General features: G+C 44.8%; 1 protein-coding gene across 1 annotated transcript in view; it reads left to right on the top strand.

Annotated features, from left to right (window-relative positions):
• Positions 1–26,535, top strand: part of LOC308610204 (forkhead-associated domain-containing protein 1-like) — a 124,957-nt gene that overhangs the window by 7,942 nt on the left and 90,480 nt on the right. Inside the window, 1 exon segment of the mRNA XM_081259436.1 lies at positions 11,575–11,781. Coding sequence (XP_081115562.1) covers positions 11,575–11,781 — 207 coding nt within the window.

Raw genomic sequence — 26,535 nt, 5'->3', positions numbered from 1 at the left:
AGGACTGGTGGAGTTCAATTAGTCCCACCTGGATAACCCAGGATAGTCTCCCACTTTTTAAAAAATTTTTAAAAAGTTTTTGGCTGGGTTTGGTCTTCGTTGCTAAGCACAGGCTTTCTCTAGTTGCAGCGAGCGAGGGTTACTCTTTGTTACGGTGCACGGGCTTCTCATTGCAGTGGCTTCTCTTGTTGTGGAGCATGGGCTCTAGGCACGCAGATTCAGTAGTTGTGGCACGTGGGCTCAGTAGTTGTGGCTCGTGGGGTCTGGAGCGCAGGCTCAGTAGTTGTGGCACACGGGCTTCGTTGCTCCATGGCATGTGGGATCTACCCGGACCAGGGCTCGAACCCGTGTCCCCTGCATTGGCAGGCGGATTCTTAACCACTGCAACACCAGGGAAGTCCTTAGTCTCCCTCTTTTAAGAGCACTGATTAGTAACCTTGACATCGGCACAGTCCCTTTGGCCACCTCATGGAGCATATTCCCAGGTTCTGGGGATCAGGGCATGGGCATCTTTGGGAGACCATTCTGCCCACCACATTAATACTACCACCTGACTGGACCGTTGCTTTGGGACTGGTCTGAGAGCTTTCTGGAAGAATCAGTAGGATCAATGCCACAGGCCATGGAGAAAGATGGCTGGATGAGCTGGCAGGTGATAATACCGTTACCAAGAGGGCAGGAAGCAGGACGGGTTGAGTGAGCACCTCAACATCCCGGAAGCAGCCAGGCAGTTTGGGGCCTGGAGATGAACCAGGGGTTGGAAATACACACCTGCGAATCGAGGGGGTGGTACAGTGGCCCCAGCCCATGGACAGAGTGTGGAGGAAACGGACATCTGAGGGGAGAGGAGCCCGACGTGGAGACCTGGAAGCAGTCAGAGAGGTGAGGGAGCCAGAGAGCTGCTGCCAGGCTGAGGGTATTCATCACAGAGACAGCTTGCTTTGTGCCAGGTACTGTTCTGGGCACTCTCGAGTGTATTAACTCATTTCATCCTTAGGAGGTTAATGTTGTTTGCCCCACATTACAGATGAGGGTGTTGAGGCACAGATAGGCCGAGTATCCTGCCTGAGGTCACAGAGGGAGGCTGGGGCACTGGGCACCACGCTCGGGCAGTCTGATTTCAGGACCAGCCTCTCCTGAGGACTTGCCGGTCCACAGGGCTCTCCCGGGGAGACCGGGGAGGAAGGATCCAGCTGACGGGGAAGCAGAGAAGCTTCTTCTTTCCTTCCACTCCCAGACTCATCATCTCACCAGCGCCTGGCCGTTTCCTCATATCCTTATTCTTTTGAAAACCCCTTTTTTTTTTTTTACTATTTCTGCACTACATCCCTTTCCGGAGGCAGTGGGGGGTTGGGGCTGGGGGCTGGGATAGCCTAGAACCAAAAGGTTAAAAGAAATAGATAAAACACACACACACACACACACACACACACACACAAGTTAATTTCAAAAATGTTATCCCACTCCTTTGAACATGTCACCAAGCAGTACCTTTTGTCAATCCTACGAAGCCCAGCTTATCAAACTCATTTTTGCTGCTCAGGGAGCAACCAAAGAGAAGCAAAGAACCGTGCCCCAGGCTGCACAGCTGGAAGGTAGCAGAGGTGGGACTTGAACTCAAGGCTTTCTAACTCCAGAGCCCATCCTCTTGCTCATAATAGAGAACATTTCCCATTTGCCCTATGTTCTCTTTTAAGTGCTTTAGTATGTATTATATCATTTATACGTCACCAGTAACTTATAAGACTGTCCTTTTGTTACCTTACAGATGAGGAAGCTGAGGTATCACTTGCCCAAGGTCACCCTGCTAGGAAGTAGGAGAGCTGGGCTCGAGCCCAGTCTAATAACCACCACGTTGCCCTGCTCCCCCAACCCCTGAACCACCAGGCCACGTGCCTCTCTCTGACAACTGTGTCACATGTCACAGGGAGGCCGAGAGCCCGAGGAGGCCCCTGAGGGCAATGGAAGTGGGTTGAGGACCCAGCGGGAGAGGAACCTCTTGAAGCCATTTGACAATAAAGGAAAGGAAGGGGGAAGGGGCGGTGTTTCCAGGCCGAGGGGGTGGTGAGCACATTCACAGGTTAGACGGAAGTTACACTGTCAAGGTGAGGATGCAGAAGAGGAGATGGTTGAGGAGAGGGACCAGACCAGGTTGGGATGAAGGCAGGACCACCCGGAGGCCCTTGGCAGCTAAGAGAAGCCTTGAAGGTCCCATCTAGGAGCTTCTCCAAGCCTGGGAAGTCCAGGTCCTGGCAGGGAGCTGAAGGCACATTCACAGGGGTGTGGAGTGATGGAGGGGAGTTTCCTGAAGGGACTCCATAGGGAGTGGGCAGGGCTCAGAGAAACCACAAAGGATAGTGCAGGGCCCAGAGCTAGTATGAGTGAGGACTGTTCCCACCCCCAGAGCTGCGGGGTGAGGGGCAGGGGCATTTCCTGGGACACGGAGACCCCGAGGGCTGGGTAGAGTCCCTCTGAGGGAAGCTGTGTGGCCCCAGAGAATGGAAGCCAGGGGAGTAAGTACCCCAAGCTCTCTCCTCCCTGCTCTGATCTCTAACCCCCCATTGGCCAAACCCAACCAGAAACCAGAGGCAAGGAGCCCATCAGCCCATGGATGTAGCTGCACAGGTGGGCCTGCTGGGCAGAGGGCACCGTGGAAAGGGATGGAGGAGGGTCTGGAGAAGCAGACGGAGGATGCAGGCAGGTGCAGGAGGTGAAGACCTAGGAGGCTGTTGTCAAAGTAGAATTAAAAGCCTAAGACCAGGAACCTGCTGGCTGGGGGGCCCAGAGGGCACTGGGACAGCCTCAGGACAGAAGTGTGAGGGTGGCAGGAGGGTTTGGGGGCCGGGATGGACTTGAAGGAGCTGGTGAGCTCGAGCAGGGCCCAGGCTGGGTGAGCGTAGGGCATTACGCATAGGGAGGGGACGGGGAGCAAAGGCTACGTGACTCAAGGAGAGGACGAGACAGAGGATAAGGAAGGCTGGGAGCGGGAAGTTATGGTCTGAGATGGGGCTTCCCAGTTCCAGGTGATGCAAGGTTGAAACCTAGCTCAAAGGACGGTTCCAGGTACACGTCGAACCTCAGGGACAACGTCAGCGAACCTCAGGGCAACATCATAACTAAGTCAGCTTCCCGAGGAGGCTTCCTCAAAGCACAGGAGTCATCAGAGCAGATGGTCATTGTTAAGAGATGTTTAAACGTCTCAATATTTTATGGACTCACTATATAATTTTTAAACATTTAAAATGCAGGAGCCTTTAAGAAATGCACTTGTTTTCTCTATTAGGTCCTGCCTGTCTCCTCTCTCATTATTAAATCACTCTCTACTCTGAAAATCACAGGGTACAAATCAAAGGTACAGGTTTTGGAATTAGACTTGTGTTCAAACCCTGACATTGCCCTGTGCCAGCATCCTGATGTTGAGTGAGTCCCTTCATCTTAGCCATTTTTTGAATCGTGGTAAAATACATATAAAGTTTACCATCTTAACCACTTTTAAGTGTACAGATCAGTAGTTGTAAGTTATTCACATTGTTGTGCAACCAGCCTCAGAATTTTTCATCTTGCAAAACTGAAACTGTACCCATTAAACAACAACTCCCCGTTTCCCCCTTCCCCAGCCCCTGGCAACCCCCATTCTATTTTGTTTCTATGAGCTTGACTACTCTATGTACCTCACATAAGTGGAATCATACAAAATTTGCCTTTTTGTGACACTTATTTCACATCATGTCCTCACGGTTCATCCATGTTGTAGCATGTGTCAGAATTTCCTTCCTCCTACACTGAATAATATTCCACTGTATGGATGGACCACATTTTGCTTATCCAATCATCGGTCAGTGGGCACTTGGGTGGCTTCCACCTTTTGGCAATTGTGAATAATGCTACTATAAACATGAGTGTACAAATATCTCGTTTTTAAGTTCCTGCTTTCAATTCTTTGGGGTATATACCCGGAAGTGGACTTGCTGGATCATATGATAATTTTATTCTAAATTGTTTGAGAAGCCGCTGTACTGTTTTTCCTATCAGCTGCACCATTTTACGTTCTCAACAGTGCATTAGTGTTCCCCTACTCTACATCCTTGCCAACACTTGTTATTTTCTGTTGCTGTTTGTTTGTTTTTGATAGTAGCCATCCTAATGGGTATGAGGTGGTATCTCACTGTGGTTTTGATATGCATTTCCCTAATGACTAGTAATGTTGAGCATCTTTTTATATGCTTGTTGGACATTTGTATATCTTCTTTGGAGAAATGTCTATTCCAGTTCTTTGCCCATATTTGATCAGGTTATTTGGGGGTTTTTTTTTGTTGTTGTTGCTGAGTTATAGTTCTCTATATATTCTTCATATTAACCCTTTTTCAGATTTGTGATTTGCAACTATTTTCTCCCATTCTCTAGATGGCCTTTCACCCTGTTTATTGTGTCCTTTGATTCACAGAAGTTTTAATTTTTGATATAGTTGAATTTATCTATTTTTACTTTTGCTGCCTATGCTTTTGGTATCAGATCCAAAAATGCATTGCCAAATCCAATGTCATAAAGCTTTCCTCCTGTGCTTTCCTCTAAAAGTTTTATAGTTTTAGACTCTGTTTAAGTCTTTGATCCACTTTGAGTTAATTTTTATACATGGTGTAAGGTAAGAGTTCAACTTAATTCTTTTGCAGTCTCTCCCAGCATCATTTGTTGAAAATACTGCTCTTTCCCCATTGAATAATCTTGGCACCCTTGTCAAAAATCATTGGACCATATATGCAAAGTTTTATTTCTGTGCTCTCTATTCTATTCTATTGGCCTATGTGCCTGACCTTATGTCAGTATCACACTGTTTTGATTGCTGTACCTTTGTATGCAGTAAGTTTTGAAATCAGGAAGTGTGAGACCTCCAACTTTGCTTTTCTTTCTCAAGAGTATTTTGGCTATTTGGGGTCCACTGAGATTCCATATGAATTTTAGGATGGATTTTTCTATTTCTGCCAAAACTGCTGTTGGGATTTTGAATCTGTAGATCCTGCTGTGTAGTAATGACATCTTAACAATATTAAGTCTTCCAACCCACGAATACAGGATGTCTTTCCATTTATTTGTGTCTTTAATTTCTTTCAGCAGCACTTTGTAGTTTTCAGTGTACACATCTTTTACCACCTTGGTTAAATTTATCCCAAAATATGTTATTCATTTTGATGCTATTGTAAATGAAATTATTTTCTTAACTTCCTTTTCAGATTGTTCATTGTGAGCATATAGAAACACAACTGATGTTTGTGTGTTGATTTTGTGTCCTACGATTTTGCTAGTGAATGGTATTTTTTAGTTCTAAGAGGGTTGTGGTTTTTCATGGACTCTTTAGGATTTTGTACATGTAAGGTCATGTTGCCTGTGAACAGAGATAATTTGACTTCTTCCTTTCGAATTTGGATGTCTTTATTTCTTTTTCTTGCCTAATTGCTCTGGCTATGACTTCCAGTACTTTGTTGAATAGAAGTGGCAAAAGCAGGTATCCTTATCTTCTTCTTGATCTTAGAGGAAAAGCTTTCAGTCTTTCACCTTTGAGTATGATGCTACCTGTGGGCCTTTCATATTTGACCTTTATTATGTTGAGGTAATTTCCCTCTATTCCCTGTTTGTTGAGTGCTTTTATCATGAAAGAGCGTTGCATTTTGTCAAATGCTTTTTGTACGTCCATCGAGATGGTCATTTTTTTCCTTCTTTCTGTTAATGTGATGTATTACGTGGATTAATTTTCATATGTTGAACCATCAAGTCTGCATTGCAAGAATAAATCCCACTTGGTCATAGTGTATGATCCTTTTACTGTGCTGTTGCATTCGGTTTCCTCCTGTTTGGTTGAGGACTGTGGTGTCAGTGTTCACAAGAGATACTGGTCTGTGGTTGTCCTGTCGTGTCCTTGTCTGGGTTTGGGATCAAGGTGATGCTGTCCTCTCACTTCAGCCTTTGAGTCTCAGATTCTTCCTCTCTAAGGTGGAGATAACACTAGAGTCCCTGTTTAGGGCCGTCATGCAGATTAAATGATAAAAATGCACACAAAATGCTTCAGCAGGGCCCAGTTCACAGGAAGCCCTCAAAATATGTTAGAGGAGGATAAGGATACTAATAAAAATAATAATGAATAAATAACAGTTCATCTCATAGTGGGACAGCTCAGTAGGCTGGGGCTTATAGACTCAGTCTGTATTAGCAGCAGGGCGTCTGTCCAGGAGCAGCACTTAGCAATTTTCCAAGTAAAGGGAGCGAGTGATATTATAGGGCCGAACTAGGAGGCTGTCTCCTGGCCTAACATGTGGTAGAGGCTCACCCAACTTTGTGGAGTCATTGAAAACTTCCTGCTTGCTTTGATGTCTTAATAATGGCCTGACAGTTTTTGAGGAACTGAACGCAGTGAAGCCTGGCAAGAGACAAACAAAATGTCACAGACAGAATTTCTCTCATTCCTGGGTTATCGAAGGTTCAAAGGACACAAAGATCAATGGCAATGGTGATGAAGATGATGTGGGGGACATTTTCCAAAGAGCTAATGTGTTTTCATTTTTTTAATACTTTATTTTTTCGAACAGTTTTAGGTTTACAGGAATTTTAGCAGAGAATACAGAGAGTTCCCATATATCCACCCCTCCAATACACACAGTTTCCCCTATTATTAACCTCATGCATTAGTGCGGTACATTCGTTACAACTGATGAACCAATATTGATATGCTATTATTAACTAAGTCCATAGGTTACATTAGGGTTCACTCTTTGCGTTGTACGTTCTTTCGTTTTGACAAATGTATAGTGACAAGTATTCACCATTACAGTATCATAAAAAATATTTTCACTGCCCTGAAATCCCCTGTGCCCCTCCTCTTCATCCTGAGCCCCAGAGCCCCTGTGCCCCTGGCAAGCACTGATCTTTTACTCTCCTTATAGTTTTACTTTTTCCAGAATTTCATACAGTTGGAATCATACGGTATGTAACCTTTTCAGACTAGGTTCTTTCACTAAGCAATATGCATTTAAGATTCCTCCATGTCTTTTTTGTTATTTGATAACTCGTTTATTTTTATCACTAGTATTTCATTGTATGGATGTACCACAATTTGTCTATCCATTTACCTTTTAAAGGACATCTTGGTTGCTTCCAGTTTTGGGCAGTTATGAATAAAGATGCTGTAAGCATGTATCCAAAATAAATGAGTCTTCATGGATATAGAGAACAGACTGTTGTTGCCAAGGGGGAGGGGGTTGAGGGAGAGATGGAGTGGGGGTTTGAGGTTAGCAGATGTGAGCTGTTACCTCCAGGATGGAGAAACAACAAGGTCCTACTGTATAGCACAGGGAACTATATTCAATATCCTGTGATAAACCATAATGGAAAAGAATATTTTAAAAAGAATGTATATATATGTATAACTGAATCACTTTGCTGTACAGCAGAAATTAATACAACATTGTAAATCGACTACATTTCAATAAAATAAATAAACAATATAAATGAGTCTTAAAAATCATCAATAAGAAACCAAACAACCCAACTTAAAAATGGGCAAAAGAGCTCAACAGACACCTCACCAGAGAAAATCTACAGATGTCAAATAAGCATATGAAAAGATGTTAAACATCATATATCATTAAGGAATTTCAAATAAACATGAAATATCTCTTCATTTATTTAGACTACTTTGATTTCTTTCATCAACATTTTGTAGTTTTCTTCATATACCTCTTCATATAGCTAAGTATTTTGTTAGATTTATTCCTAAGTACTTCATTTTTTTTTTGGTGCTAATGTAAATGGTGTTGTGTTTTTAATTTCATATTCCACTTGTTCATTGTTGGTATATAGGAAAGCAATTGACTTTTGTATATTAATCATGTATTCTGCCACCTGGGTACAATTGCTCATTAGTTCCAGGAGGGCTTTCTGTCGGTTCTTTGGGATTTTCTGCATAGACAATCATGCCATCTGCAAAATGGGCAAAAGATCTGAACAAACACCTCACCAAAGAAGATTTCTTTTTCCTTCCCAATCTATCTTTTATTCTCTTTTCTTGCCTTGTTGCATTAGCTAGGACATACAGTACAATGTTGAAAATGAGTGGTGAAAGGGGACATCTTCACCTTATTCCTGATCTTAATTGGAAAGTTTCTAGGTTCTCACCATTAAATATGACGTTAGCTTTAGGGTTTTTATAGATGTACTTTATCAGGTTGAGGAAGTTCCCCTCCATCCCTAATTTGCCAAGAGTTGTTGTGGTGGTTTGGTGGTTTGTTAGTTTATCATGGATGGTGTTTAATTTTGTCAAATGCTCTTTTTGCATCTACTGTTATGATAATGCGATTTCTCTTCTCTGCGCTGTTGATGTGATGGATTACATTAATTGATTTCCAAATGTTGAACCAGCCTTGCATACCTGGGATAAATCCCACTTGACTGTGGTGTAGAAGTCTTTTTATACATCACTGGATTCAATTTGCTAATATTTTGTTGAGGATTTTGCATCTATGTTCATGGGAGGTATTGGTCTGCAATTTTCCTGTTTTGCAATATCTTTATCTGGTTTTGCTATTAGAATAAGCTTGGCCTCACAGAATGAGCTGGGAAGTGTTCTCTCTTCTTCTATTTTCTGGAAGAGATTATTTAGAACTGATATCATTCTTTCCTTAATGTTTGATAGAATTGACCAGTGAACCCATCCAGGCCTGGTGCTTTCCATTTTGGAAGGTTATTCATTATTGATTCAAATTCTTTACTAGATATGAGTCTATTCAGAGTATTTATTTCTCCTTGTGTGAGTTTCAGTAGATTGTGTCTTTCAAGGAAATGGTCCACTTCATTAACTTATAAAATCTGTGGGCATAGAATTATTCATAATATTCCTTTATTATCCCTTCAGTGTCCATGAGATCAGTAGTGATGCCATCGCTTTCATTTCTGATTTGAGTAATTTGTATCTTCTCTCTTTTTTTCTTGGTTATCCTGCTAGAGGTTTGTCAATTTTATTGATCTTTACAAAAAAAAAAAAAAACCAAACAGCTCTTTATTTTGCTGACTTTTCTCTATTGTTTTCCTGCTTTTTATTTCATTCATTGCTTCTTTTCTTGTGCTTGTGGTAGGCTTATATTGCTCTTCTTTCTCTAGTTTCATAAGGTGGAAGCTTAGATCTTTTCAAATGTATGCCTTCAATGCCATAAACTTCCCTCCAAGCACTGCTTTCACTGCATCTTGCAAATTTTCATAGGTTGTATTTTCATTTTCATTTAGCTCAAGATAAATTTTTATTTCCCATGAGACTCCCTCCTTGACCCATCTGTTATTTAGAGGTGTGTTGTTTAATCTCCAAATATTTGGGGATTTTCCAGCTGTCTTTCTGGTATTGGTTTCTAGCCTAATTCCATTGTGTTCTGAAAACGTACTTTGCATAATTTCTATCCTTTTACATTTGTTGAGGTATATTTTGTGGCCTGGAATGTGGTCTGCTTCATGAATGTTCCATGGGAGCTTGAGAAGGATGTGTGTTTTGTTGCTGTGGGATGAAGCTGTGTGGTTGCCAGTTAGATCCAGATGATGGTAGTGCTGTTCAGTTCAACTTCATTCTTCCTAATTTTCTGCCTGGTGGGTCTGCCCGTCACTGACAGAGGGCTGTTGAGGTCTCCAGCTACCATGATGGATTCATCTGCTTCTCCTTGCAGTCCTATCAGTTTTTGCCTTCCATACTTTGATGCTCTATTGTTGGGTACATACAATGAAGGACTGTTATGTCTGCTTGGAGAATCGACCCCTTTATCACTATGTATCGCCTCTCTTTATCCCTGATAACTTTCCTTCCTCTGAAGTTGGCTCTGCCTGAAATTAATAGAGCTACTCCTGCTTTCTTCTTGTGTTTCAGTATTTTAAGTGCCAAAGTGTTTGGTAGGAATTTGAAAAGTGGGTAAAGGCACAGTCATTTGAATCAGGCAAACCTGGGAACAAGCCAAGCGAGTCAAAGTGGCTGGCTGTGGGCACACTTAATCGTTCTATGCCTCAGTTTCCTCATCTAAGAAATGAGTAACTATCGGACCTACTGTACAGCACAGGGAACTATATTCAATATCTTGCAGTAACCTGTGATGGAAAAGAATCTGAAAAAGAATAGATATTATATATATGTATAACTGAATCACTTTGCTGTACACCTGAAAGTAACACAACATTGTAAATCAACTAGACTTCAATAAAAAATAAATTTTTTTGAAATGAGGAAGTATCCCTTTGAATTATTGTGAAGATGAAACGGGATAATGCAGTAAAGCACAAATTTCCTGGCATTTGTGTAATTACACATAATGTGTCATTAATATATTCTACTAATATATGCAGTTATATTATTATCTATTCATATACTATAAGCTATTATTAATATAAGCTATTGGTTATAATTATATTGTGGGACATTAGTATAGATTTCTAAGTCCAAGTACTCTCTATGAAAGTTGGATGAGGCACTCTGAGAAGAGTGACTTAGAAAATAGTTGCAAAGTCTCAGGCTGGAGTGGATGGCTCATAGGCAGTGTCCTGAGAAGACAGAGGACTTCGCACGTGCCCTGCAGCCCATAGTCCAGGGCGCCAGGGCCGGGGGGGATGTGATATTTCCTCCTTGGTGCTGAGTTTTGCTCATTCTTCTTATTAAAGTGGTTACACAGGAGGTTTCTGACGCCACTGACAAATCACTGCCTGGGGTCTCTCTCTTTTGAGGGAAATGTGGTCACACCAGGGCCCCTATTGAAAAATAGATCATCTTTGGTTAGATAAATTCTGATTAGCTTTTAAGAAGCAACAGTAATAATTAAGCACATGGGAAAAACCTTCATTGTACACCAAGGCTTTTAAAAGGTAGTTATAAAACTATGTTTTGTGGTGTGAGCTCAATTGTGTTTAAACTTTTTTAAAAGATTGTAAGCATAGAGAAAAGACTGGAAGGATGTGAACCACCGTGTTCTCGGTGCCTGCCTCTGGGGGATGGGAGTCTAAGTGATTTTATGTCTTCTTTGTGTTTTTCTCTAGTTCTCATTTTCTGCATTATTACAAAAAACATGTTATTTTAAAAATGAATAGAACAAACAACAATTATTACAAAACCTCCCCTGAACTTTAACACTTGCAGTAAATGGACAGTTGTCACTTGCCAACTGACCTTTCTGGTTTGTGTTGGGCCATTTCTGCTGTCTTGCCACTCGGGACAACCAAAAGGATCCTTGCATGGGATCAGAGAACTATCAAGTGGCCATTCCTGGCCAATTCCCCCCGAGTTCCCTCTTGCCTCTGTGTTGCCTGACGCCCTACCCCAAAACTGGGCATCTATTCTGGGTCTGCTGTCAGGGTCTGGTGACCCTCCACTCACTAGCTGTGTGGCCTTAGGCAAGTCACTTAACCTCTCTGACCCTCAGCATCCTCCTCTTAAAATGAGGATTGCAGTGACTGTCCAGCCAGATGAAGTGGTTAGCACATTGGGGCCCCCAGTGTCAGTGGCACTAGTTATTCCTTGTTATTCCTGTTATTGCTGGCTCTGACTGTCCCCCTTCTGCATTTCAGTCTGCAGACGTCGACAACCATCACGCACTCATTGAATATAATGAGGCCGAAAGCAGCTTTGTTCTCCACGACTTCAATTCCTGCAACGGCACGTTCGTCAATGAGTGCCACATTCAGAACGTGGCTGTGAAGCTCCTACCCGGAGACATCCTGAGGTTTGGGTCCAGAGGGCTGACCTACGAACTGGTCATCGAAAACCCAGCCTCGGTGAGTCCAGGCCCCTGCGGGGGTGGGGTGGGGTGGGGTGCAGAGGTGCCGTGTTGTGTCACCTTCTGTGCAGCCTAGGGCTCGGGTACGGCCACAGGTGGAGTTCGTCTGGAGCGCGTCACTCTTCCTTTCGCGATTCTGCGAAGTTCAGCCCCATCGCGTGGGTGCCCGGGGAGAGCGAGTCCTCGCGCCCTCTTCTGGGCATTTCGTGGAATTACATGCAAGGGTTGCCTAGCGACTAGCCCGGAGCGAGAGCGTTTTCCTGAAAAGTGAAGCTTGGCGAGGGGAGGTGGAAAGCAAGTGTGTGCTTTTGAAGATGCAGAGATGGATGCTTCCTTTTTAGGCAGATCAGTGCTCTGCAACTTCCTAGCTTTGTGACCTCGGCCAGGCTTCTCTGTATGCCTGGGTCTGGGTCTTCTCAGCGGTGCAGGGCGTTGAGAGAGTATCTATGTATAAAAAGTCAAAGTCTCTGGCCAGAGTAGACGCTCAAGGCCTGCCAGCTGTTATCACACCGGATCAGAAATGTTCCCGGGATCAGGACCTAAAGTATGGCCCCAGGTTAAGCGGAACGTAACCCAAAATTCGCCCAGCAAAGCTCAGTGACAAGAAGTATCTGGTTCAGTAGGGAGGCAGGATGGGGGCTGGTTAGCAACACAGTCCTGGGTCAGAACCCCAGCTCTGCCACTGGCCTACTCGGTGCGCTCTTGCACAAACCATTGGACCCCTCGGAACCTCGGTTTCCTCATCTACAAAATGGGGCCAACGACAGCAATGACCTTGCAGGCTTATCTCGAGGGCTAAATGAGATGGTTATCATTGTAAAGCTCCCAGAATAATGCCCATTCGTGGTGAGCACACAATTAATACCTGTCGTGTGTGTCCCAGAGAGACGGCGTGTTAACCTCACTCCCCAGCACCAAGAACCCTGCATGGACTGAGACCTCCGAGGCTTAAAGTCCTTTCTGGGACGAGGCTGGGTATAAATAAATAAAGTTTAGAGAATCTAGACAGAATCCTGGGGTGTGGGTCCACTAGGCAGCCTTAAATACTCACTCAGAGAAGATGAGCACCGTCCCTCAGGCTGCAGGGCCCGTGACACTGCATCCACCACGTTTGGCTTTGAAAACCTGGGACAGTTTTCTCCTGCTGCTTCTCAGCCCCCTTTTCCTCCTTGGACCAACATTAAAGTGTGCTCACTTGTGGGATGCACTGGGATCCACTGGCCGCCCTGAGGAGGGGCTCCTGACATAGAAGGTGTTGACCTGATCAGGGGTTCTCAACATGGGTTCTAAGGATCCCCCTCGTCCGAAGCACGTGGGGAGCAGACCAACAGTGCAGATCTGGGCTTCACCCCAGGCCTGAGGACTCATACTTAGGATTCCCAGATGAAATACAGGACACCCAGTTAAATCTGAATTTCAGATAAGCAACAAATAATTTTTATGTACAGGTGTGGCTCAACTATTGCAAGGAACCATTTATGCTAAAAAAATTATTTGGTGTTTATCTGAAATTCAGATTTAACGGACACCCTATAGTTTATTATATATTGATTTATTCATTTCTTTATTTATGCGAAATCTGGCAACCATACACATCCTCCCTGGGAGTAGGGCCTGGGAATATGCATTCTCACAAGCTCCCTGATGATTCTGATGCACCGCCAATAGGAGGGAAACCGAAATTTAGAATCATTTGTATGGAACACTTACAGAATTTTTTAGGGATCAAAGAAAAGGGGATTTCACACTCCCAAGCCTGAAAATCCAAGTTCATGAAGTTTGATTCAATGTGCCCCAACATGTCTGATTCCAAGAATTTTTCAGGAATGTTCAGTCAAATTACAGGTTCCCAGGCCCCCTCCCTGGGAAATTCTGACGTTGTGGCTTGCCCGTGGGGAGAAGAAGAGGGGGAGCAGCAAACAATATCTGCATTTTTTTCTTCTTTTTTCCTACAAAGATATTTATTGAACTATTATTGATAGGGGCATAAAATTTGAAACCTAAATTTCCATCCAAAGGGGGCATTGTTTAATAAATTATATTGTTTAATATATTCTAAGGAGTTTAATATGTTATAAGGAGTTCGTTATATATGGAATACTCTTCTGCCTTTTTAAAACACAGCTTTATTAAGATATAATTGACATGCAATAAACAGCACATGTTTAAAGTCTGTAAGTGGATGGGCTTTGACATATGGGTACACCTGTGAAACCATAGCCACAATCAAGACAGTGAACAGCTCCTTCATCCTCCAAAGTTTCCTCTGGATCACAGCATGTGTTTGTTTGCTTGCTTGCTCTTAACAGTTTCACTGAAGTACAATTTACATAACAGAAACTTCACCCATTTGAAGTGTCCAATTCAATCAATTTGAATATATTGATGGAGTTGTGCAGCCATCACCACAACCTGCTCTCAGAACATTTTCCTCCATTTCTATCACCCCAAACCTCGGAGAAACCTTGGAGGTATTTCATTTTGGGGTTTGTTTTTAACTTTTAATTTTCAAAATTATGGTAAAATACACATAAAATTTACCATCTTAACCATGTTTCAGTGTACAGTTCACAGTGGCATTAAATCTATTCACACTGTTGTGCAGCCATCACCCCCATCCATCTTCAGAACTTTGTTCATCTTCCCAAACTGAAACTCTATGCCCATCACATCAAACCCCCTGCTTCCTTCCTCCCCTCCCACCATGCTTTCTGTGTCTGTGAATTGGACTATTCTAGGTTCCTCATATAAATGGTATCTTACATTGTTTGTCCTTTTGTGACCATCTTATTTCACTTAGTATGATATCCTCATGGTTCATTCCAGTTGAATATTTCATTGTATGGATTCACCACATTTTGTTTACCTGTTCATCCCTCCATGGCCACTTGGGTTGCTTCCACCTTTTGGCCATTTTGAGTAAGTTTGTTATGCACACGGGTGTACAACTATGGAATGGGGACTTTATTTTACAAGGTGCTTCTTATAAAATTGTGGGAAAAAGTGATGACGACCTCTAACCTTGAGTAGATAAGACGGAAGAAGATGCTTTGTAAGAAGAGAAACCAGGAGAGCAGCAGGAGGAATCACTGACGTGAACAGCACTGTGCTAAGCAATTCACCTGCTCTCCCTTATTTCACGCTCATAGCAACCTATGAGATGGGTTCTCCCATGATCCCCATTTTACAGAAAAGGAATCCGAAACTCAGAGAGGTTTAAGTAATTTCCCCAGGGCCACACAGCTAGTCAGTGCAAATTAAACACTATCCCCACTTGCGGAAAAAGGAGGGGAGAAAACCATTTAGTCTGATGCTAGCTGGAGCAGTAGCCTTGACTGGTTTTCACACCGAGGAAAGCATACTCTCACGGTCACTCGAATATGCACGGATTTTTTCAATTCTTATTCCTACACGCACTTGCACCTTGCTTCATTCCTCGGTTGACTGCAGGCAGCTGCACAAGTGTTCCCCTGGCCTGTGCCCAGGGCACTTTGCAGGACTCTCCACAGCCCCATCTTCTCAAAAGTGCTCTCTGCCGGGGCGTCCCCAGCTTGAGAAGCTTCCATCCATGATGCTCATATTCATGGAGGGGTCCTTTGCAGCGTCTGTGTGAGGGCGGCCTGTGGACTGACTGACACCTTCCTACAAATTCCACTTCCTGATGACCCCAAGCTGCTGGCTATTTAAAAGAAGAGAAAGGAAGAGGGGAAAAGGGAGAGGTATTGAAGAGCATCTCTCATCAAATATTTTGAAGCCCAGTTTTTCTAAAAAATTCGTGGCCATCTTGCTTCCGGCCTATTCTTGTTTCCAATTGATTTTGGGGTCCCTGGTGAGGGCGCTGTGTTTCCTCCTTGGATGGAGTTTCCACGGAGGACTGCCCTGATATCATACAGATTCAGTATGATGAGAACTGTTCTTCTCCCGACAAAGAGTTCCCAAATGAAAGCATTTATTTCAGGCTTTGTGGTGACCCTAACCAGTAGAGGAGGGTGTGACGGCATTTTATTGGGGGAGGCGGGGGAGGTGCGGGCGATTAGGAATCCAGATGTGTTTGCAGATGTCTCAGTGGTTAGAGCACGTGCCCTGAGGTCAGGCTGACTCCAGCGCCGTCCCAGCCCTGCTCTTGACCGGCTTTTATACTGGACGTGCCCAAATCATCTACCTCTCAGGGCCTCGGTCCCCACTCCTGTAACAATAGTTCCTACCACCTTGAGTGACTGTGGAATTAAGTGGGCAAAGTGCGTAAATTGCTTAGTCCAGCGTCTGGCACCTAATAAGCACATGATAACCCTCAGCTTTAGAGTCAAGCAAACCAGCATGGAGCAGCCAAGATGCCTCCTTTGTAAGTGTCCTTATGGACAGGGAAACCTCCAAAGACCTGCCCCCGCTAGCAGACAAATACATTTGCAGATAAATTACCCATAGAATAACATACAAGATGGAAAAATATAAAGAAAAACTCTTGTTTGACAAAGTGCATTGGCAGCCAGGTTGTGCCCAGGACCATCCTTTTTTTTTTTTTGTGGTCGCGGGCCTCTCACTGTTGTGGCCTCTCCCGTTGCAGAGCACAGGCTCCGGACGTGCAGGCTCAGCGGCCATGGCTCACAGGCCCAGCCCCTCCGCGGCATGTGGGATCTTTCCGGACCGGGGCCCAAACCCGTGTCCCCTGCATCGGCAGGTGGACTCTCAACCACTGCACTACCAGGGAAGCCCCCAGGACCATACTGTGTAAATTATAGCTCTCTCATCAAAGTATTACCTAGGGCTGCCATGTTGCACAACTCCAGGGTCACCATTCACAACGTAGTCCATGTGGATGGCGCCCACTGAAGTTGTGCAGGACATAACCCGCAGGGCCATCTGCAATGCCCTGAAGCAACCGTTGATTAATCCCATAGAGTCTTGGCACCAGGCGTGGGAAATTGAAGTCCCAGAGTCAGGGGTGCCGCCGTGTTGTGGGTTTTGTTGGTTGTTGCCTTTACTCGTGCTTTCTGAGCTCTGGGAAAGGAGGTGTGGAAACAAGTTGTGCTAGTCACAGTGGCGCCGTTCTTACAAGGCAGCTGAGTAAGGAAACCCACGTCACTCATATGTATCAATCATGTCTCTCTCTGTTCTGAAATACGGCAAAACAGATGGAAATGGCCAGAATGAAACAGGAAGCCAGGGGCCACAAATGACGTGCCAAGTTGTTCCATGAGGGGGTTGACAGCTCCTTGTCGGCAGCCCCCATCCCCATGACAGCCTGTGTCTGGCCTTCCCTGTAGCCTGCTCTGCCCTGTTCCCAGTCCAGCCAGGCTCTCCCACTTGGCTCCTGGATACTGTCTTCTGTCCCTGCAATGTCATGACGTTCTGTCTTGTGAGAAGCGCGCCCTCTGTCGGCCAATATTCCTTGCTGCTTTAATGGGGAAGCTCTGCAGAACACAATCGAGAAAGCAAGGGCTTTGGAGTTGGATGGACCCAAGTTGAAATGCCAGCTGCAACTGACTTTACCTTTCTGAGCTTCAATTTCCAATTTCTGCCAAGGAGCTACTCACTAATCCCAGGTCCCCTTTCCCCCTTCAGTTGTTTTTATAGAGGTCCCTGGGACCACCCCTATCATGGCATAAACTGAGGCTCAGAGAGTTTCAGCGACTTCCCCAAGGTTAGGCATCAGTCCTATAGATCCAGAGCCAGGATTAAACGCCAGCTCTCCTGAGTCTTTTGGAGGCTTTTCCTAATAGCACGAAGCATCGTGGGGCCGTGAGAGCCCAGGCAGGTCCTTCACTGCCCAGCGGTTAAGGAAGGTCTTGCAATTTGCAGTCCAACCTGTAATTTCACACGCTGACAGGGGATGATTCATTATGTGGGTAAAAACGAAAGCCACTGATAATAGAAGAAAATGCATTTTCAGTTACCTGGCTTCCTTGCTTGTTTGGCTCCACTAACTTATTTTTAGGCTGCACTAACGCCGGATCTTACTTCCTCAACCGGGGATCAAACCTGCACCACCTGCATTGGAAGCGTGGAGTCTTAACCACTGGACGGCCAGGGAAGTCCTTGGCTCCACTAACTGTTTTTTCTTTAATTATTTTATTTATTTTGTTTATTTATTTTTGGCTGCGTTGGGTCTTCGTTGATGCGCGCGGGCTTTCTCTAGTTGCGGCGAGCGGGGGCTACCCTTCGTTGCAGTGCGCGGGTTTCTCATTGCGGTCGCTTCTCTTGTTGCGGAGCATGGGCTCTAGGTGCGTGGGCTTCAGTAGTTGTGTCACGCGGGCTCAGTAGTTGTGGCTCGCGGGCTCTAGAGCACAGGCTCAGTAGTTGTGGCCCATGGGCTTAGTTGCTCCGCGGCATGTGGGATCTTCCTGGACCAGGGCTCGAATCCCTGTCCCCTGCATTGGCAGGCGGATTCTTAACCACTGCACCCCCAGGGAAGTCCACCCACTAACTCTTTACCAGGGATATTGCTGCCGTTCCTGGACAAATTCAGTTGCGCCCTTTCTTCTCCTTTTTTGACGATGGTGATCACACCTGGTGGCTAATGTTTTATGCTCATTTATTATGGACCAGGACGTGTTCACAGCATTTCATGTGCACTATCTCACCCACTTCTCACAGACTAAGAAATGGCTGTTGGTATCCCTGTGTCTTACAGACAAGGCACAGAAATGACACACTCGTCAGGGTCCCAGAGACGGAGCAGAGCCGGGAGCCGGACCAGAGTCTGTGTGACGCCAGATCCCAAGGTCTTAACCTGAGGTCGGCACGTTATGGCCCAGGGCCAAGTGCGGTCCATCGCCTGTTTCTGTAAAGTTTCCTGGGAACACAGCCATCCCATTCATTTCAGTATTGCCTGTGTTGTCGGCTACAATGGCAGAGTAAGCGGGGCAGATCCTATGGCCCACAGGGCTGGAAATGCTTACTGTCTGGCTCTACAGAAAACGTTGACCAGCCTCTGCCTGTAACACTATGCAGTCCTGCCTCTTTCATTTGACTTGGTTTCTAAAAGAACTTAAAATAGAGGGGGGAGCTGGGGAGAAAGAACTCACTCAGATTGAGCCTTACTGTGTGCCAGGAAATGTGCTGGTTAATTGCTTAAGTTTACTGAGGAATAAGAAAAAACAGACAAGCTGGAAAACTAAATTTTGAACAGGCTTTTCAATACCTCTTTAAAAAAGAGCTGGAAATATGTGGTTCTAAATATACATACACATATATATGCATTTGCAAATATAGTAATAATATAATTACATTGACATGGATCTGATAAATGTACTAGACATTAACATATTATATATACAACAGATGCATATTATAAATTTTACCTGTTTCTTCAACTGGAAAGTTTTCTTTTAAAACTGTGGACTGTTGGGAATTCCCTGGTGGTCCAGTGGTTAGGACTCAGTGCTCTCAGTGCTCTCACTGCTGAGGGCCTGGGTTCAATTCCCGGTCAGGTAACTAAGATCCCACAAGTGCACAGCGAGGCCAAAAAACAAAATAAATGAAACTATGGAATGTCTTCCCTGAGTCACTTTTGAAGCAGAAATTTGGGGTTTGTAGTCTGAAGCCTGCTGTAGCTAGAGAACTATTTATCTATCAAAGTTTCTCTAAGCAGCATTTTACTACTTGTCTTATGATTGGTTCCTTGGTCTTAAATCATTCTTCTCTGGAGATGCTGCTTTACTTTTATAAGTTGAAAGGTAAATTTGGTGCATGATGACAGTCTGGTGGGTTTTATTTGAGCATGTCATAACCTTTAAAACAACTTTCACTCTGAGTACATAGTGATGCTTATGCTAAAGTCTCAATAAGCATACTGTCCAGGAAATTTGATTGTTTGCAAGTGTCAGAAAACCAACTAAAACTAGCCTAGGCCCCCCAAAAAAAGCTCATGGAACTGAAAAGGCCAAAAGCTGCAGCTTAGGCCCAGCTGGATCCAGGCGCCCAAATCATGGTCAGGAATCTGACTCTTTCTTCCCTGTTAGCTTCCCAATCTCAGACAGACTCTTGCCTCACCTGTAGGAAAGTGGCCACCAGCAGCCCCAGCACCCTACAAAGTAGCAGTTCCAGGGATAGAGCCAGCATCTTCATTGACAGTGGCTTGGATCACGTGGCTTCCCCTGAACCAATCACTGAGGCCAGGGGCCAGGAATGCTCTGATTGGCCAGACCTGGGTTATGGTCTCACCCCTGGGGTGGAAGGGTCAGAGTTCTATGGACTCAGGATTGTCAGGGAAAGGGTGTCTTCCCTGCAAAAAAATTAAGGTGCCCATCCAGAAGATGGAAGAAATGGATGCGGGGGAGGCAAAAACAAAGAAGATGTCCATGACATTAGGAAGCATTCCTATTGCCTAAGTGGAGCCTTCCTAACGGGATTTGCCACCAGGGATCTGGGGGGAGGAAAATGATGAATAATCCACTTTTCCATTGGAAAAGTCCCAGGCCAGTCTCCAAGGAAGCAGAGTTGCTCATTTCTCTCCTGTGGTGAACTGGTGTGATGAGAAGCTCAGAGTCTGGGCCTTAGTTGTCCATCCCCAAGAAGGGTGGTGTTTCCACGTTCCTGGGACCTCTGAATAGGGCTCGTTCTTGAGGAGGATGTGGCTTTACTGTACCGGGGGTTGAGAAGCCGGCAACTGAGTGAATGACCAGAGAGTATGGTGCCCTTCAGAACAAAGCCTCTTTCTGGTCAAGCTTTGTCATCTCCTACCTGACCTTGTAGGATTTCCTCTACCCTGTGCTCTTACAGGTCCCGTGGGGACTTACTTATGTGATGAGAACTCCTGAGGCTGGGTGTTTTATATCAAAGGCGATTTCCCGAGAGCAGTGAAGTGGAGGGCACGGGGCAGCAGACAGCCTCAGGCTCGGCCTCTGCAGCAGAAACTCACACAAAAGGACCCCTGAGGCTGTGTTGTCACCAGATGTCTACAGGCGATGCAGATGACATCGGGGGAGGTGGAGACGGGAGCGCGGGCTGAACCCTTAGCATCCTGCTGAGACAGAACCCAGACTCGGTCAGGAACCGGGCCGCGTCCTGCTTCCTCTGGCAGACCACACCCTTTGTTACCAAATCAGAACCACATTGCTCCTTCTCTGAACTTAGTTGATGATCATTCATTCATTCATTCATTCATTCCGTCTCTCTATCTGGCAAGACCCAATTGAAGCAGGCCAAGTCTAGGGGCAGCAAAAGCTATTTGCAAAAATCCAGCTGTTTTCTCATTAGATTCTATTTCCCATTTTATGGACTGACCAGGAAGCTGATTAGAACTTGAAAGGAAAGGAAAAAACGTAAGATTGAAGATTTACAAGAAAATGGGAAAATTAGATGGGCCAGATCTCCTTTAACACAGCTGGGAAAAACCCAAACGAATGGCTTTTCTGAACAGCTCAAAGGGACTTAATTCTTTTAAGTTCCAAAACCTAAAAATGATGTATAACTTGGCGGTTCTGTGTTCTAAATGTATAACCCTGATTTCTCACACTGAAACCCCGTACATGATTTACCCTTTTCTTGGGGACATAGAATTATTATCCATCTCTGAGTTACGGTGACATCCCGGGAGCTGTTGAGATAAAGGCCATTTGTCCTGGCACCATGTAGCCCCCTCTCCTGGCTTCTGAGTTCTACTGGCCATGTTTTCTAGTCTCCATTCTGTCTTTCCAGGTCCATGGCTCCTCCATGCTGCGGTCAGTGTGCCTGCTCGCCACCATCACCCCTACCCCCCAGGCCCTTCCATACTGTGGGAATTAAGCTCCACATCTATATATGTTAAATTCTTCTGTAAGGAAGCCGGTCTCTTCTCCCTCCTTTATGTATTTACTCACTAATGTATCTATGTCAGTATGGATCCATGTATACTGATTTTACACTTTGAATTATAATCCAATACTCATTAACTTGTTCATCGCTCAAATTCTTCCAGCCTTGGCCACTGGGAGCTCTTTCAGATTGCTTGCTGTGTCCTTGAGCATCTCCCCACCTTTTCGTTTTGGGCACTTGCTTACTCTCTGCTGTTACAAGATGCACCAGGCTTAGCATGTGTTTTCCCCATCCCAGCCCCAGAATCAAAGTGCTTTTTATTTACACTCCATTTGCCAACTGTTCAGCTCAGTCAGCGAACACCTACCATGAGTAGCAGGCACTCTGCTGGGTGCCAGCACAGCCAGCGATTGGCTGGTAAATATTTAATGACCAGCTCTCTGGAAAAAGTAAAGTACATGGATGCATAGCATAAGGTTTACTGATATAAAGAATGTGTAGCACAGTCTATCCATGTAACAAAATATACAGTACTCTTTCTTGTAAATTCTATATAGCCAGCTGAGTCTCACAGAATGCTTTCATTGACTTTAGGTGAACTCTTGTATCCATAGCCAATTTCTCATTGCAGTTGACGAATGAGAGAGTTCCCAACCTGAGCACTGGTGGGTATTTTTGGATATTTTGGATTTATGAATAATACAAGTGAAAAAAGAAAGACGTTAGAACTTCACATGTTCATCAGTGACATGAGTGACTTTGTTGCTGCATCAGATAATAATTTTTAAATACTGGAAGAACGTTTCCCCAATTTTTTGCTCTATTCATAACATAACGGCTAAGACACAACATGCTTTTGTATAATCTGCATTGTTAACATTTACTCCATTACCGTCTTAAGTCTAGGCAATCAACAAAACAAACAAACAAACAAAATCAAGCTCTACATGAACCACCATTATTAAACCTATTTATAAAACTTTTTAAAAACCAAGCCCTCATTTATAACATTTCCTGATTTCTATGGTGTAGTACACACTCCACGGTCAATTTCAAGCTCCCAATGACGCATCCCTGAATACAGAGAAGGAAAGAGAGGTGTGGTAACACATTACTATGTAACATTTCCAACAGAAACATATAGTAGAGTGAAATAACCTCAAGAGCATAGGTAATAATAAAATAGAGTAAAATAATTAGGAAGGGGTGACTTTTAAGTTTGTATACCAATTGTTTCTGATATAATTTAATTGTAAATTTATGTAAGTTAATTCTTATTAATGGCTGTGTTTCTCAACCAGTTGGCAAAATTCCTGGACATTTAACAATCAGTTCTCGTGGGCAGGTACCAGCTGGCCCCAGCACTCCTCTGGTACAGCAGTGAACATACCACAGGTCTTCCCGGATGGAGGCTGGGGTCCTCTGAGCTGCTTCCAGGGCGTGGCATGTACCAGAAAGAATAACACTTCCATAAGACAGTTGTCAGTGTTCCTAGAAAATCCCATTTCTAAGTAGCCCATGCGATGTCTTGTGTTTTTTCACACCATCTAATGTTCATTTCCTTTTTTTAACTTGGAAAATATCCTATCATTCACTAACCAATCGTCTAAGATCCATTTGTGAGTATGGAAAGCAGGTAATAAATCATGACTTCGAGTAACCTAGAAGTCCTAAGAGCACAGGTATTGGAGTCAAATTGTGTCACCACTTCCTGGCTGTGAGAGGTTGGGCAAGTCATTTAACCTCTCTGAGCTTCAGTTTCTTAATCCACACAATGAGGTGTAAAATGCCTCCTGCAAGATTATTCTGGAGATCAGATGAGACCACATGCATTAAGTGCCCAGCACAGTCTGTGGCACATCTGTGGCTTCTCTACACAGTGGCTCATAGTCGTTGTATTGTCCACAATTACTTACAAATGGCAGAGCACATAACAAGCTCTCCAAGGGCAAGGTCTAAGTTTCCACCTTCTCTGCAGGCTCCAGGGCTTCCTGGCAGAATTCATGTGTACTGTAGGCACTCGATGTGCAAACTACTTCGAATTTTTTTTAGGGTGTCCCATTCAGCTTACACTCTTTTCAGGGTTAGAAGCAGATATTGGGGAAATAACACAAAGAACAAATAGATAATTTGAAAAAAAATGGATAGTGATTTCTTGAGTAAATCATTGACCTGTGTTTATTAAAGCTAATATAAATTCAGCCGTGGATGCGGTCATGGTTAATCCAGGTGGTTGACAACCTGCTTTTTTTTTTTTTTTTTTTCTGTACACGGGCCTCTCACTGTTGTGGCCTCTCCCGTTGTGGAGCACAGGCTCCAGACCCGCAGGTTCAACGGCCATGTCTCACGGGCCTAGCCGCTCTGTGGCATGTGGGATCTTCCCGGACCGGGGCACGAACCCGTGTTCCCTACATCGGCAGGCGGACTCTCAACCACTGCACCACCAGGGAAGCCCCAACCTGCTATTTTAAAGGTAGTATGGAAAAGAAATCAGGAGTATCACATATGCTACCTCAAAAACAAAACAAAAAAACCCAACCATGGCAACATACCATATGGTCAGAGATCAGACACAAAGAAAGAGAAAAGGCATTAGCGTGTATTTTTAAACTAAAGTTTCTAAAAACAGACTTGAAGACTTCCCTGGTGACACAGTGGATAAGAATCCACCTGCCAGTGCAGGGGACACAGGTTCGAGCCCTGGTCTGGGAAGATCCCATATGTCGTGGAGGAACTAAGCCCATGCGCCACAACTACTGAGCCTGCGCTCTAGAGCCCACGTGCCACAACTGCTGAGCCCATGTGCCCCAGCTACTGCAGCCCATGCGCCTAGAGCCCACACTCCGAAACAAGAGAAGCCACCACAAGGAGAAGCCTGCGCACCACAACAAGAGTAGCCCCCCGCTCGCCGCAACTAAAGAAAGCCTGCACGTAGCAACGAAAACCCAACACAGACAAAAATAAATAGAATTAAATCTAAAATAAATAAATAATAAAAACAAACTTGTTGATAACTGACCTTGACCCCATGCTTCCTGTACAGCCCAGAGCTAGCTTTTAATGTGAGTCTTCTTCTTATGTTTGCTTTTCTCCCTGCCTGTATCGTTGTAGTTGCCAGCAGCAATTTCTGAGAAAACCTTGACCTTCCCTTTGATAAAGCAAGCCGGGAAACTAGAGAAAACCAACTTTAACCATCCAACTAAAGCTACCCTCAACCAACATGCTTCAGAGAAAAAAAAAAAAACAACTTTATTTTTAAATGTTTAAACCCGAAGAGCTTGGAGTCTCTGCTGCGTTTATACATCTTTGGCTCCTTCCCACTAGGGGCCCTATCGTTCGGGCTCTGTGTGCTGCAAGCAACAGAAACCAGCTCTAGCCAGCCTCAGGGATGGAGCACTTCAGGGTAGCACCCCAGCCAGTGCTCAAAACCAGCTTCCTTATTTTCCCCACCATGTTCACAGCAGCATAGTTCTAATAGCCATGAGGTAGAAACCACCCAAGTGCCCATGACGCTTAATGGATTAAAAAAATACACTCTAAACTGTATGGTGGAATATTATTTAGCCTTAAAAATGAAGGAAGGGCTTCCCTGGTGGCGCAGTGGTTGAGAGTCCGCCTGCCGATGCAGGGGACACGGGTTCATGCCCCAGTCCGGGAGGATCCCGCATGCCGCGGAGCGGCCGGGCCCGTGAGCCATGGCCGCTGAGCCTGCGCGTCCGGAGCCTGTGCTCCACAACGAGAGAGGCCACAGCAGTGAGAGGCCCGCCTACCACACACACACACAAATAATAAAATAAAAGAAGGAAATTCTGACATGTTACAACATGGATGAACCTTGAGGGCATTATGCTAAGTGAAATACGCCAGTCACAAAAAGACAGGTACCATGTGATTTCACTTATTTGAGGTACTTGGTACTTAGAGTAGTCCAATTCATAGAGACACAATGTTGGTCACCACGGGCTGGGTGGCGGAGGGAATGGGGAGTTGTTGTCTAATGGTTAATAGAGTTTACGTTTTGCAAGACGAAAAAGTTCTGGAGATCCATCTCACAGAAATGTGACTATACTTAACACCACTGAACTGTATACTTTAGAATGGCTAAGATGATAAATTTTATGTTGCAGGTTATTTACCACAATTTGAAAAATAAATAAAACGCTTCCCTCTCTCCATGTCTGGGCTCCACTCCCTCATGCTGGCTGCATTCTGAAGTCCCACCAGGTCACTCCAGATCCTGGTGTCCAGCCAAGTCTTCTTGGGTCTCCTTGGCTCTGATTGCATCACTTGCCCCACCACTGAACCAATCAGTATGTCCAGGGAGTGTGATTGGTTGATTGCTTAGCCCCACCCACAGCAATGGGCCGACAGATTGGGAGGGAGATTCCTGGAATTTCCAGAAGAGCCAGGTGGGTTGCGGCCTGTCCACTACGGCAGTGAACCACTTGAGGCATGAGATATGAGCACTCCCTTTAGCACCCTGGCAGTTAGTGGGCAGTGAGGCACATCTACCTGAGCATCCCAGCACAAAAGGGAATTCCTCCACACTACCCGTGGTCTCTCGATTTGTTTTCTATCAGGCGGGGGTAAAACATATTCAAATTTCCCCCTTCCCACCTTCAGCCCTTTCATTCAATAAATCTTTATTAAATCGATGAGGAAAGGTTGTAGGAATGATTGAGGCAAGACAGCCCCAGAGGAGAGGACGGGAAGGGATAGGATGGATGGAGAAGTGAGTGCAAGGCAGGAGCAGGACACCTCAGCTTCTGAAAGGAGAGAAAGGAAGAAAGCTTAGGTGGAGACCGAGGTGCCCACAGTGGAGAGAAATTCGGATCTTCACATAAGGTAACAGAGTTCTGGAACACTACCAAGTCCGTTCCTGAAACAGGTTTCAACGGGGCCAGTGTCATCATAAATGCTGGGCCAGGTGTCGCCAGGCAATTGGAGTTTGATTTTCCCAAACAGTGTTCTCCCTGACTCCAAAAAAGTCTTCAGGGGAATTCACCGGATTCTTGAC

Source organism: Mesoplodon bidens (assembly GCF_964165515.1).
Source record: "Mesoplodon bidens genome assembly, contig: HAP1_SCAFFOLD_116, whole genome shotgun sequence".
Classification (NCBI taxonomy): domain Eukaryota; kingdom Metazoa; phylum Chordata; class Mammalia; order Artiodactyla; family Ziphiidae; genus Mesoplodon; species Mesoplodon bidens.
This window is presented reverse-complemented; position numbering and strand designations above follow the sequence as displayed.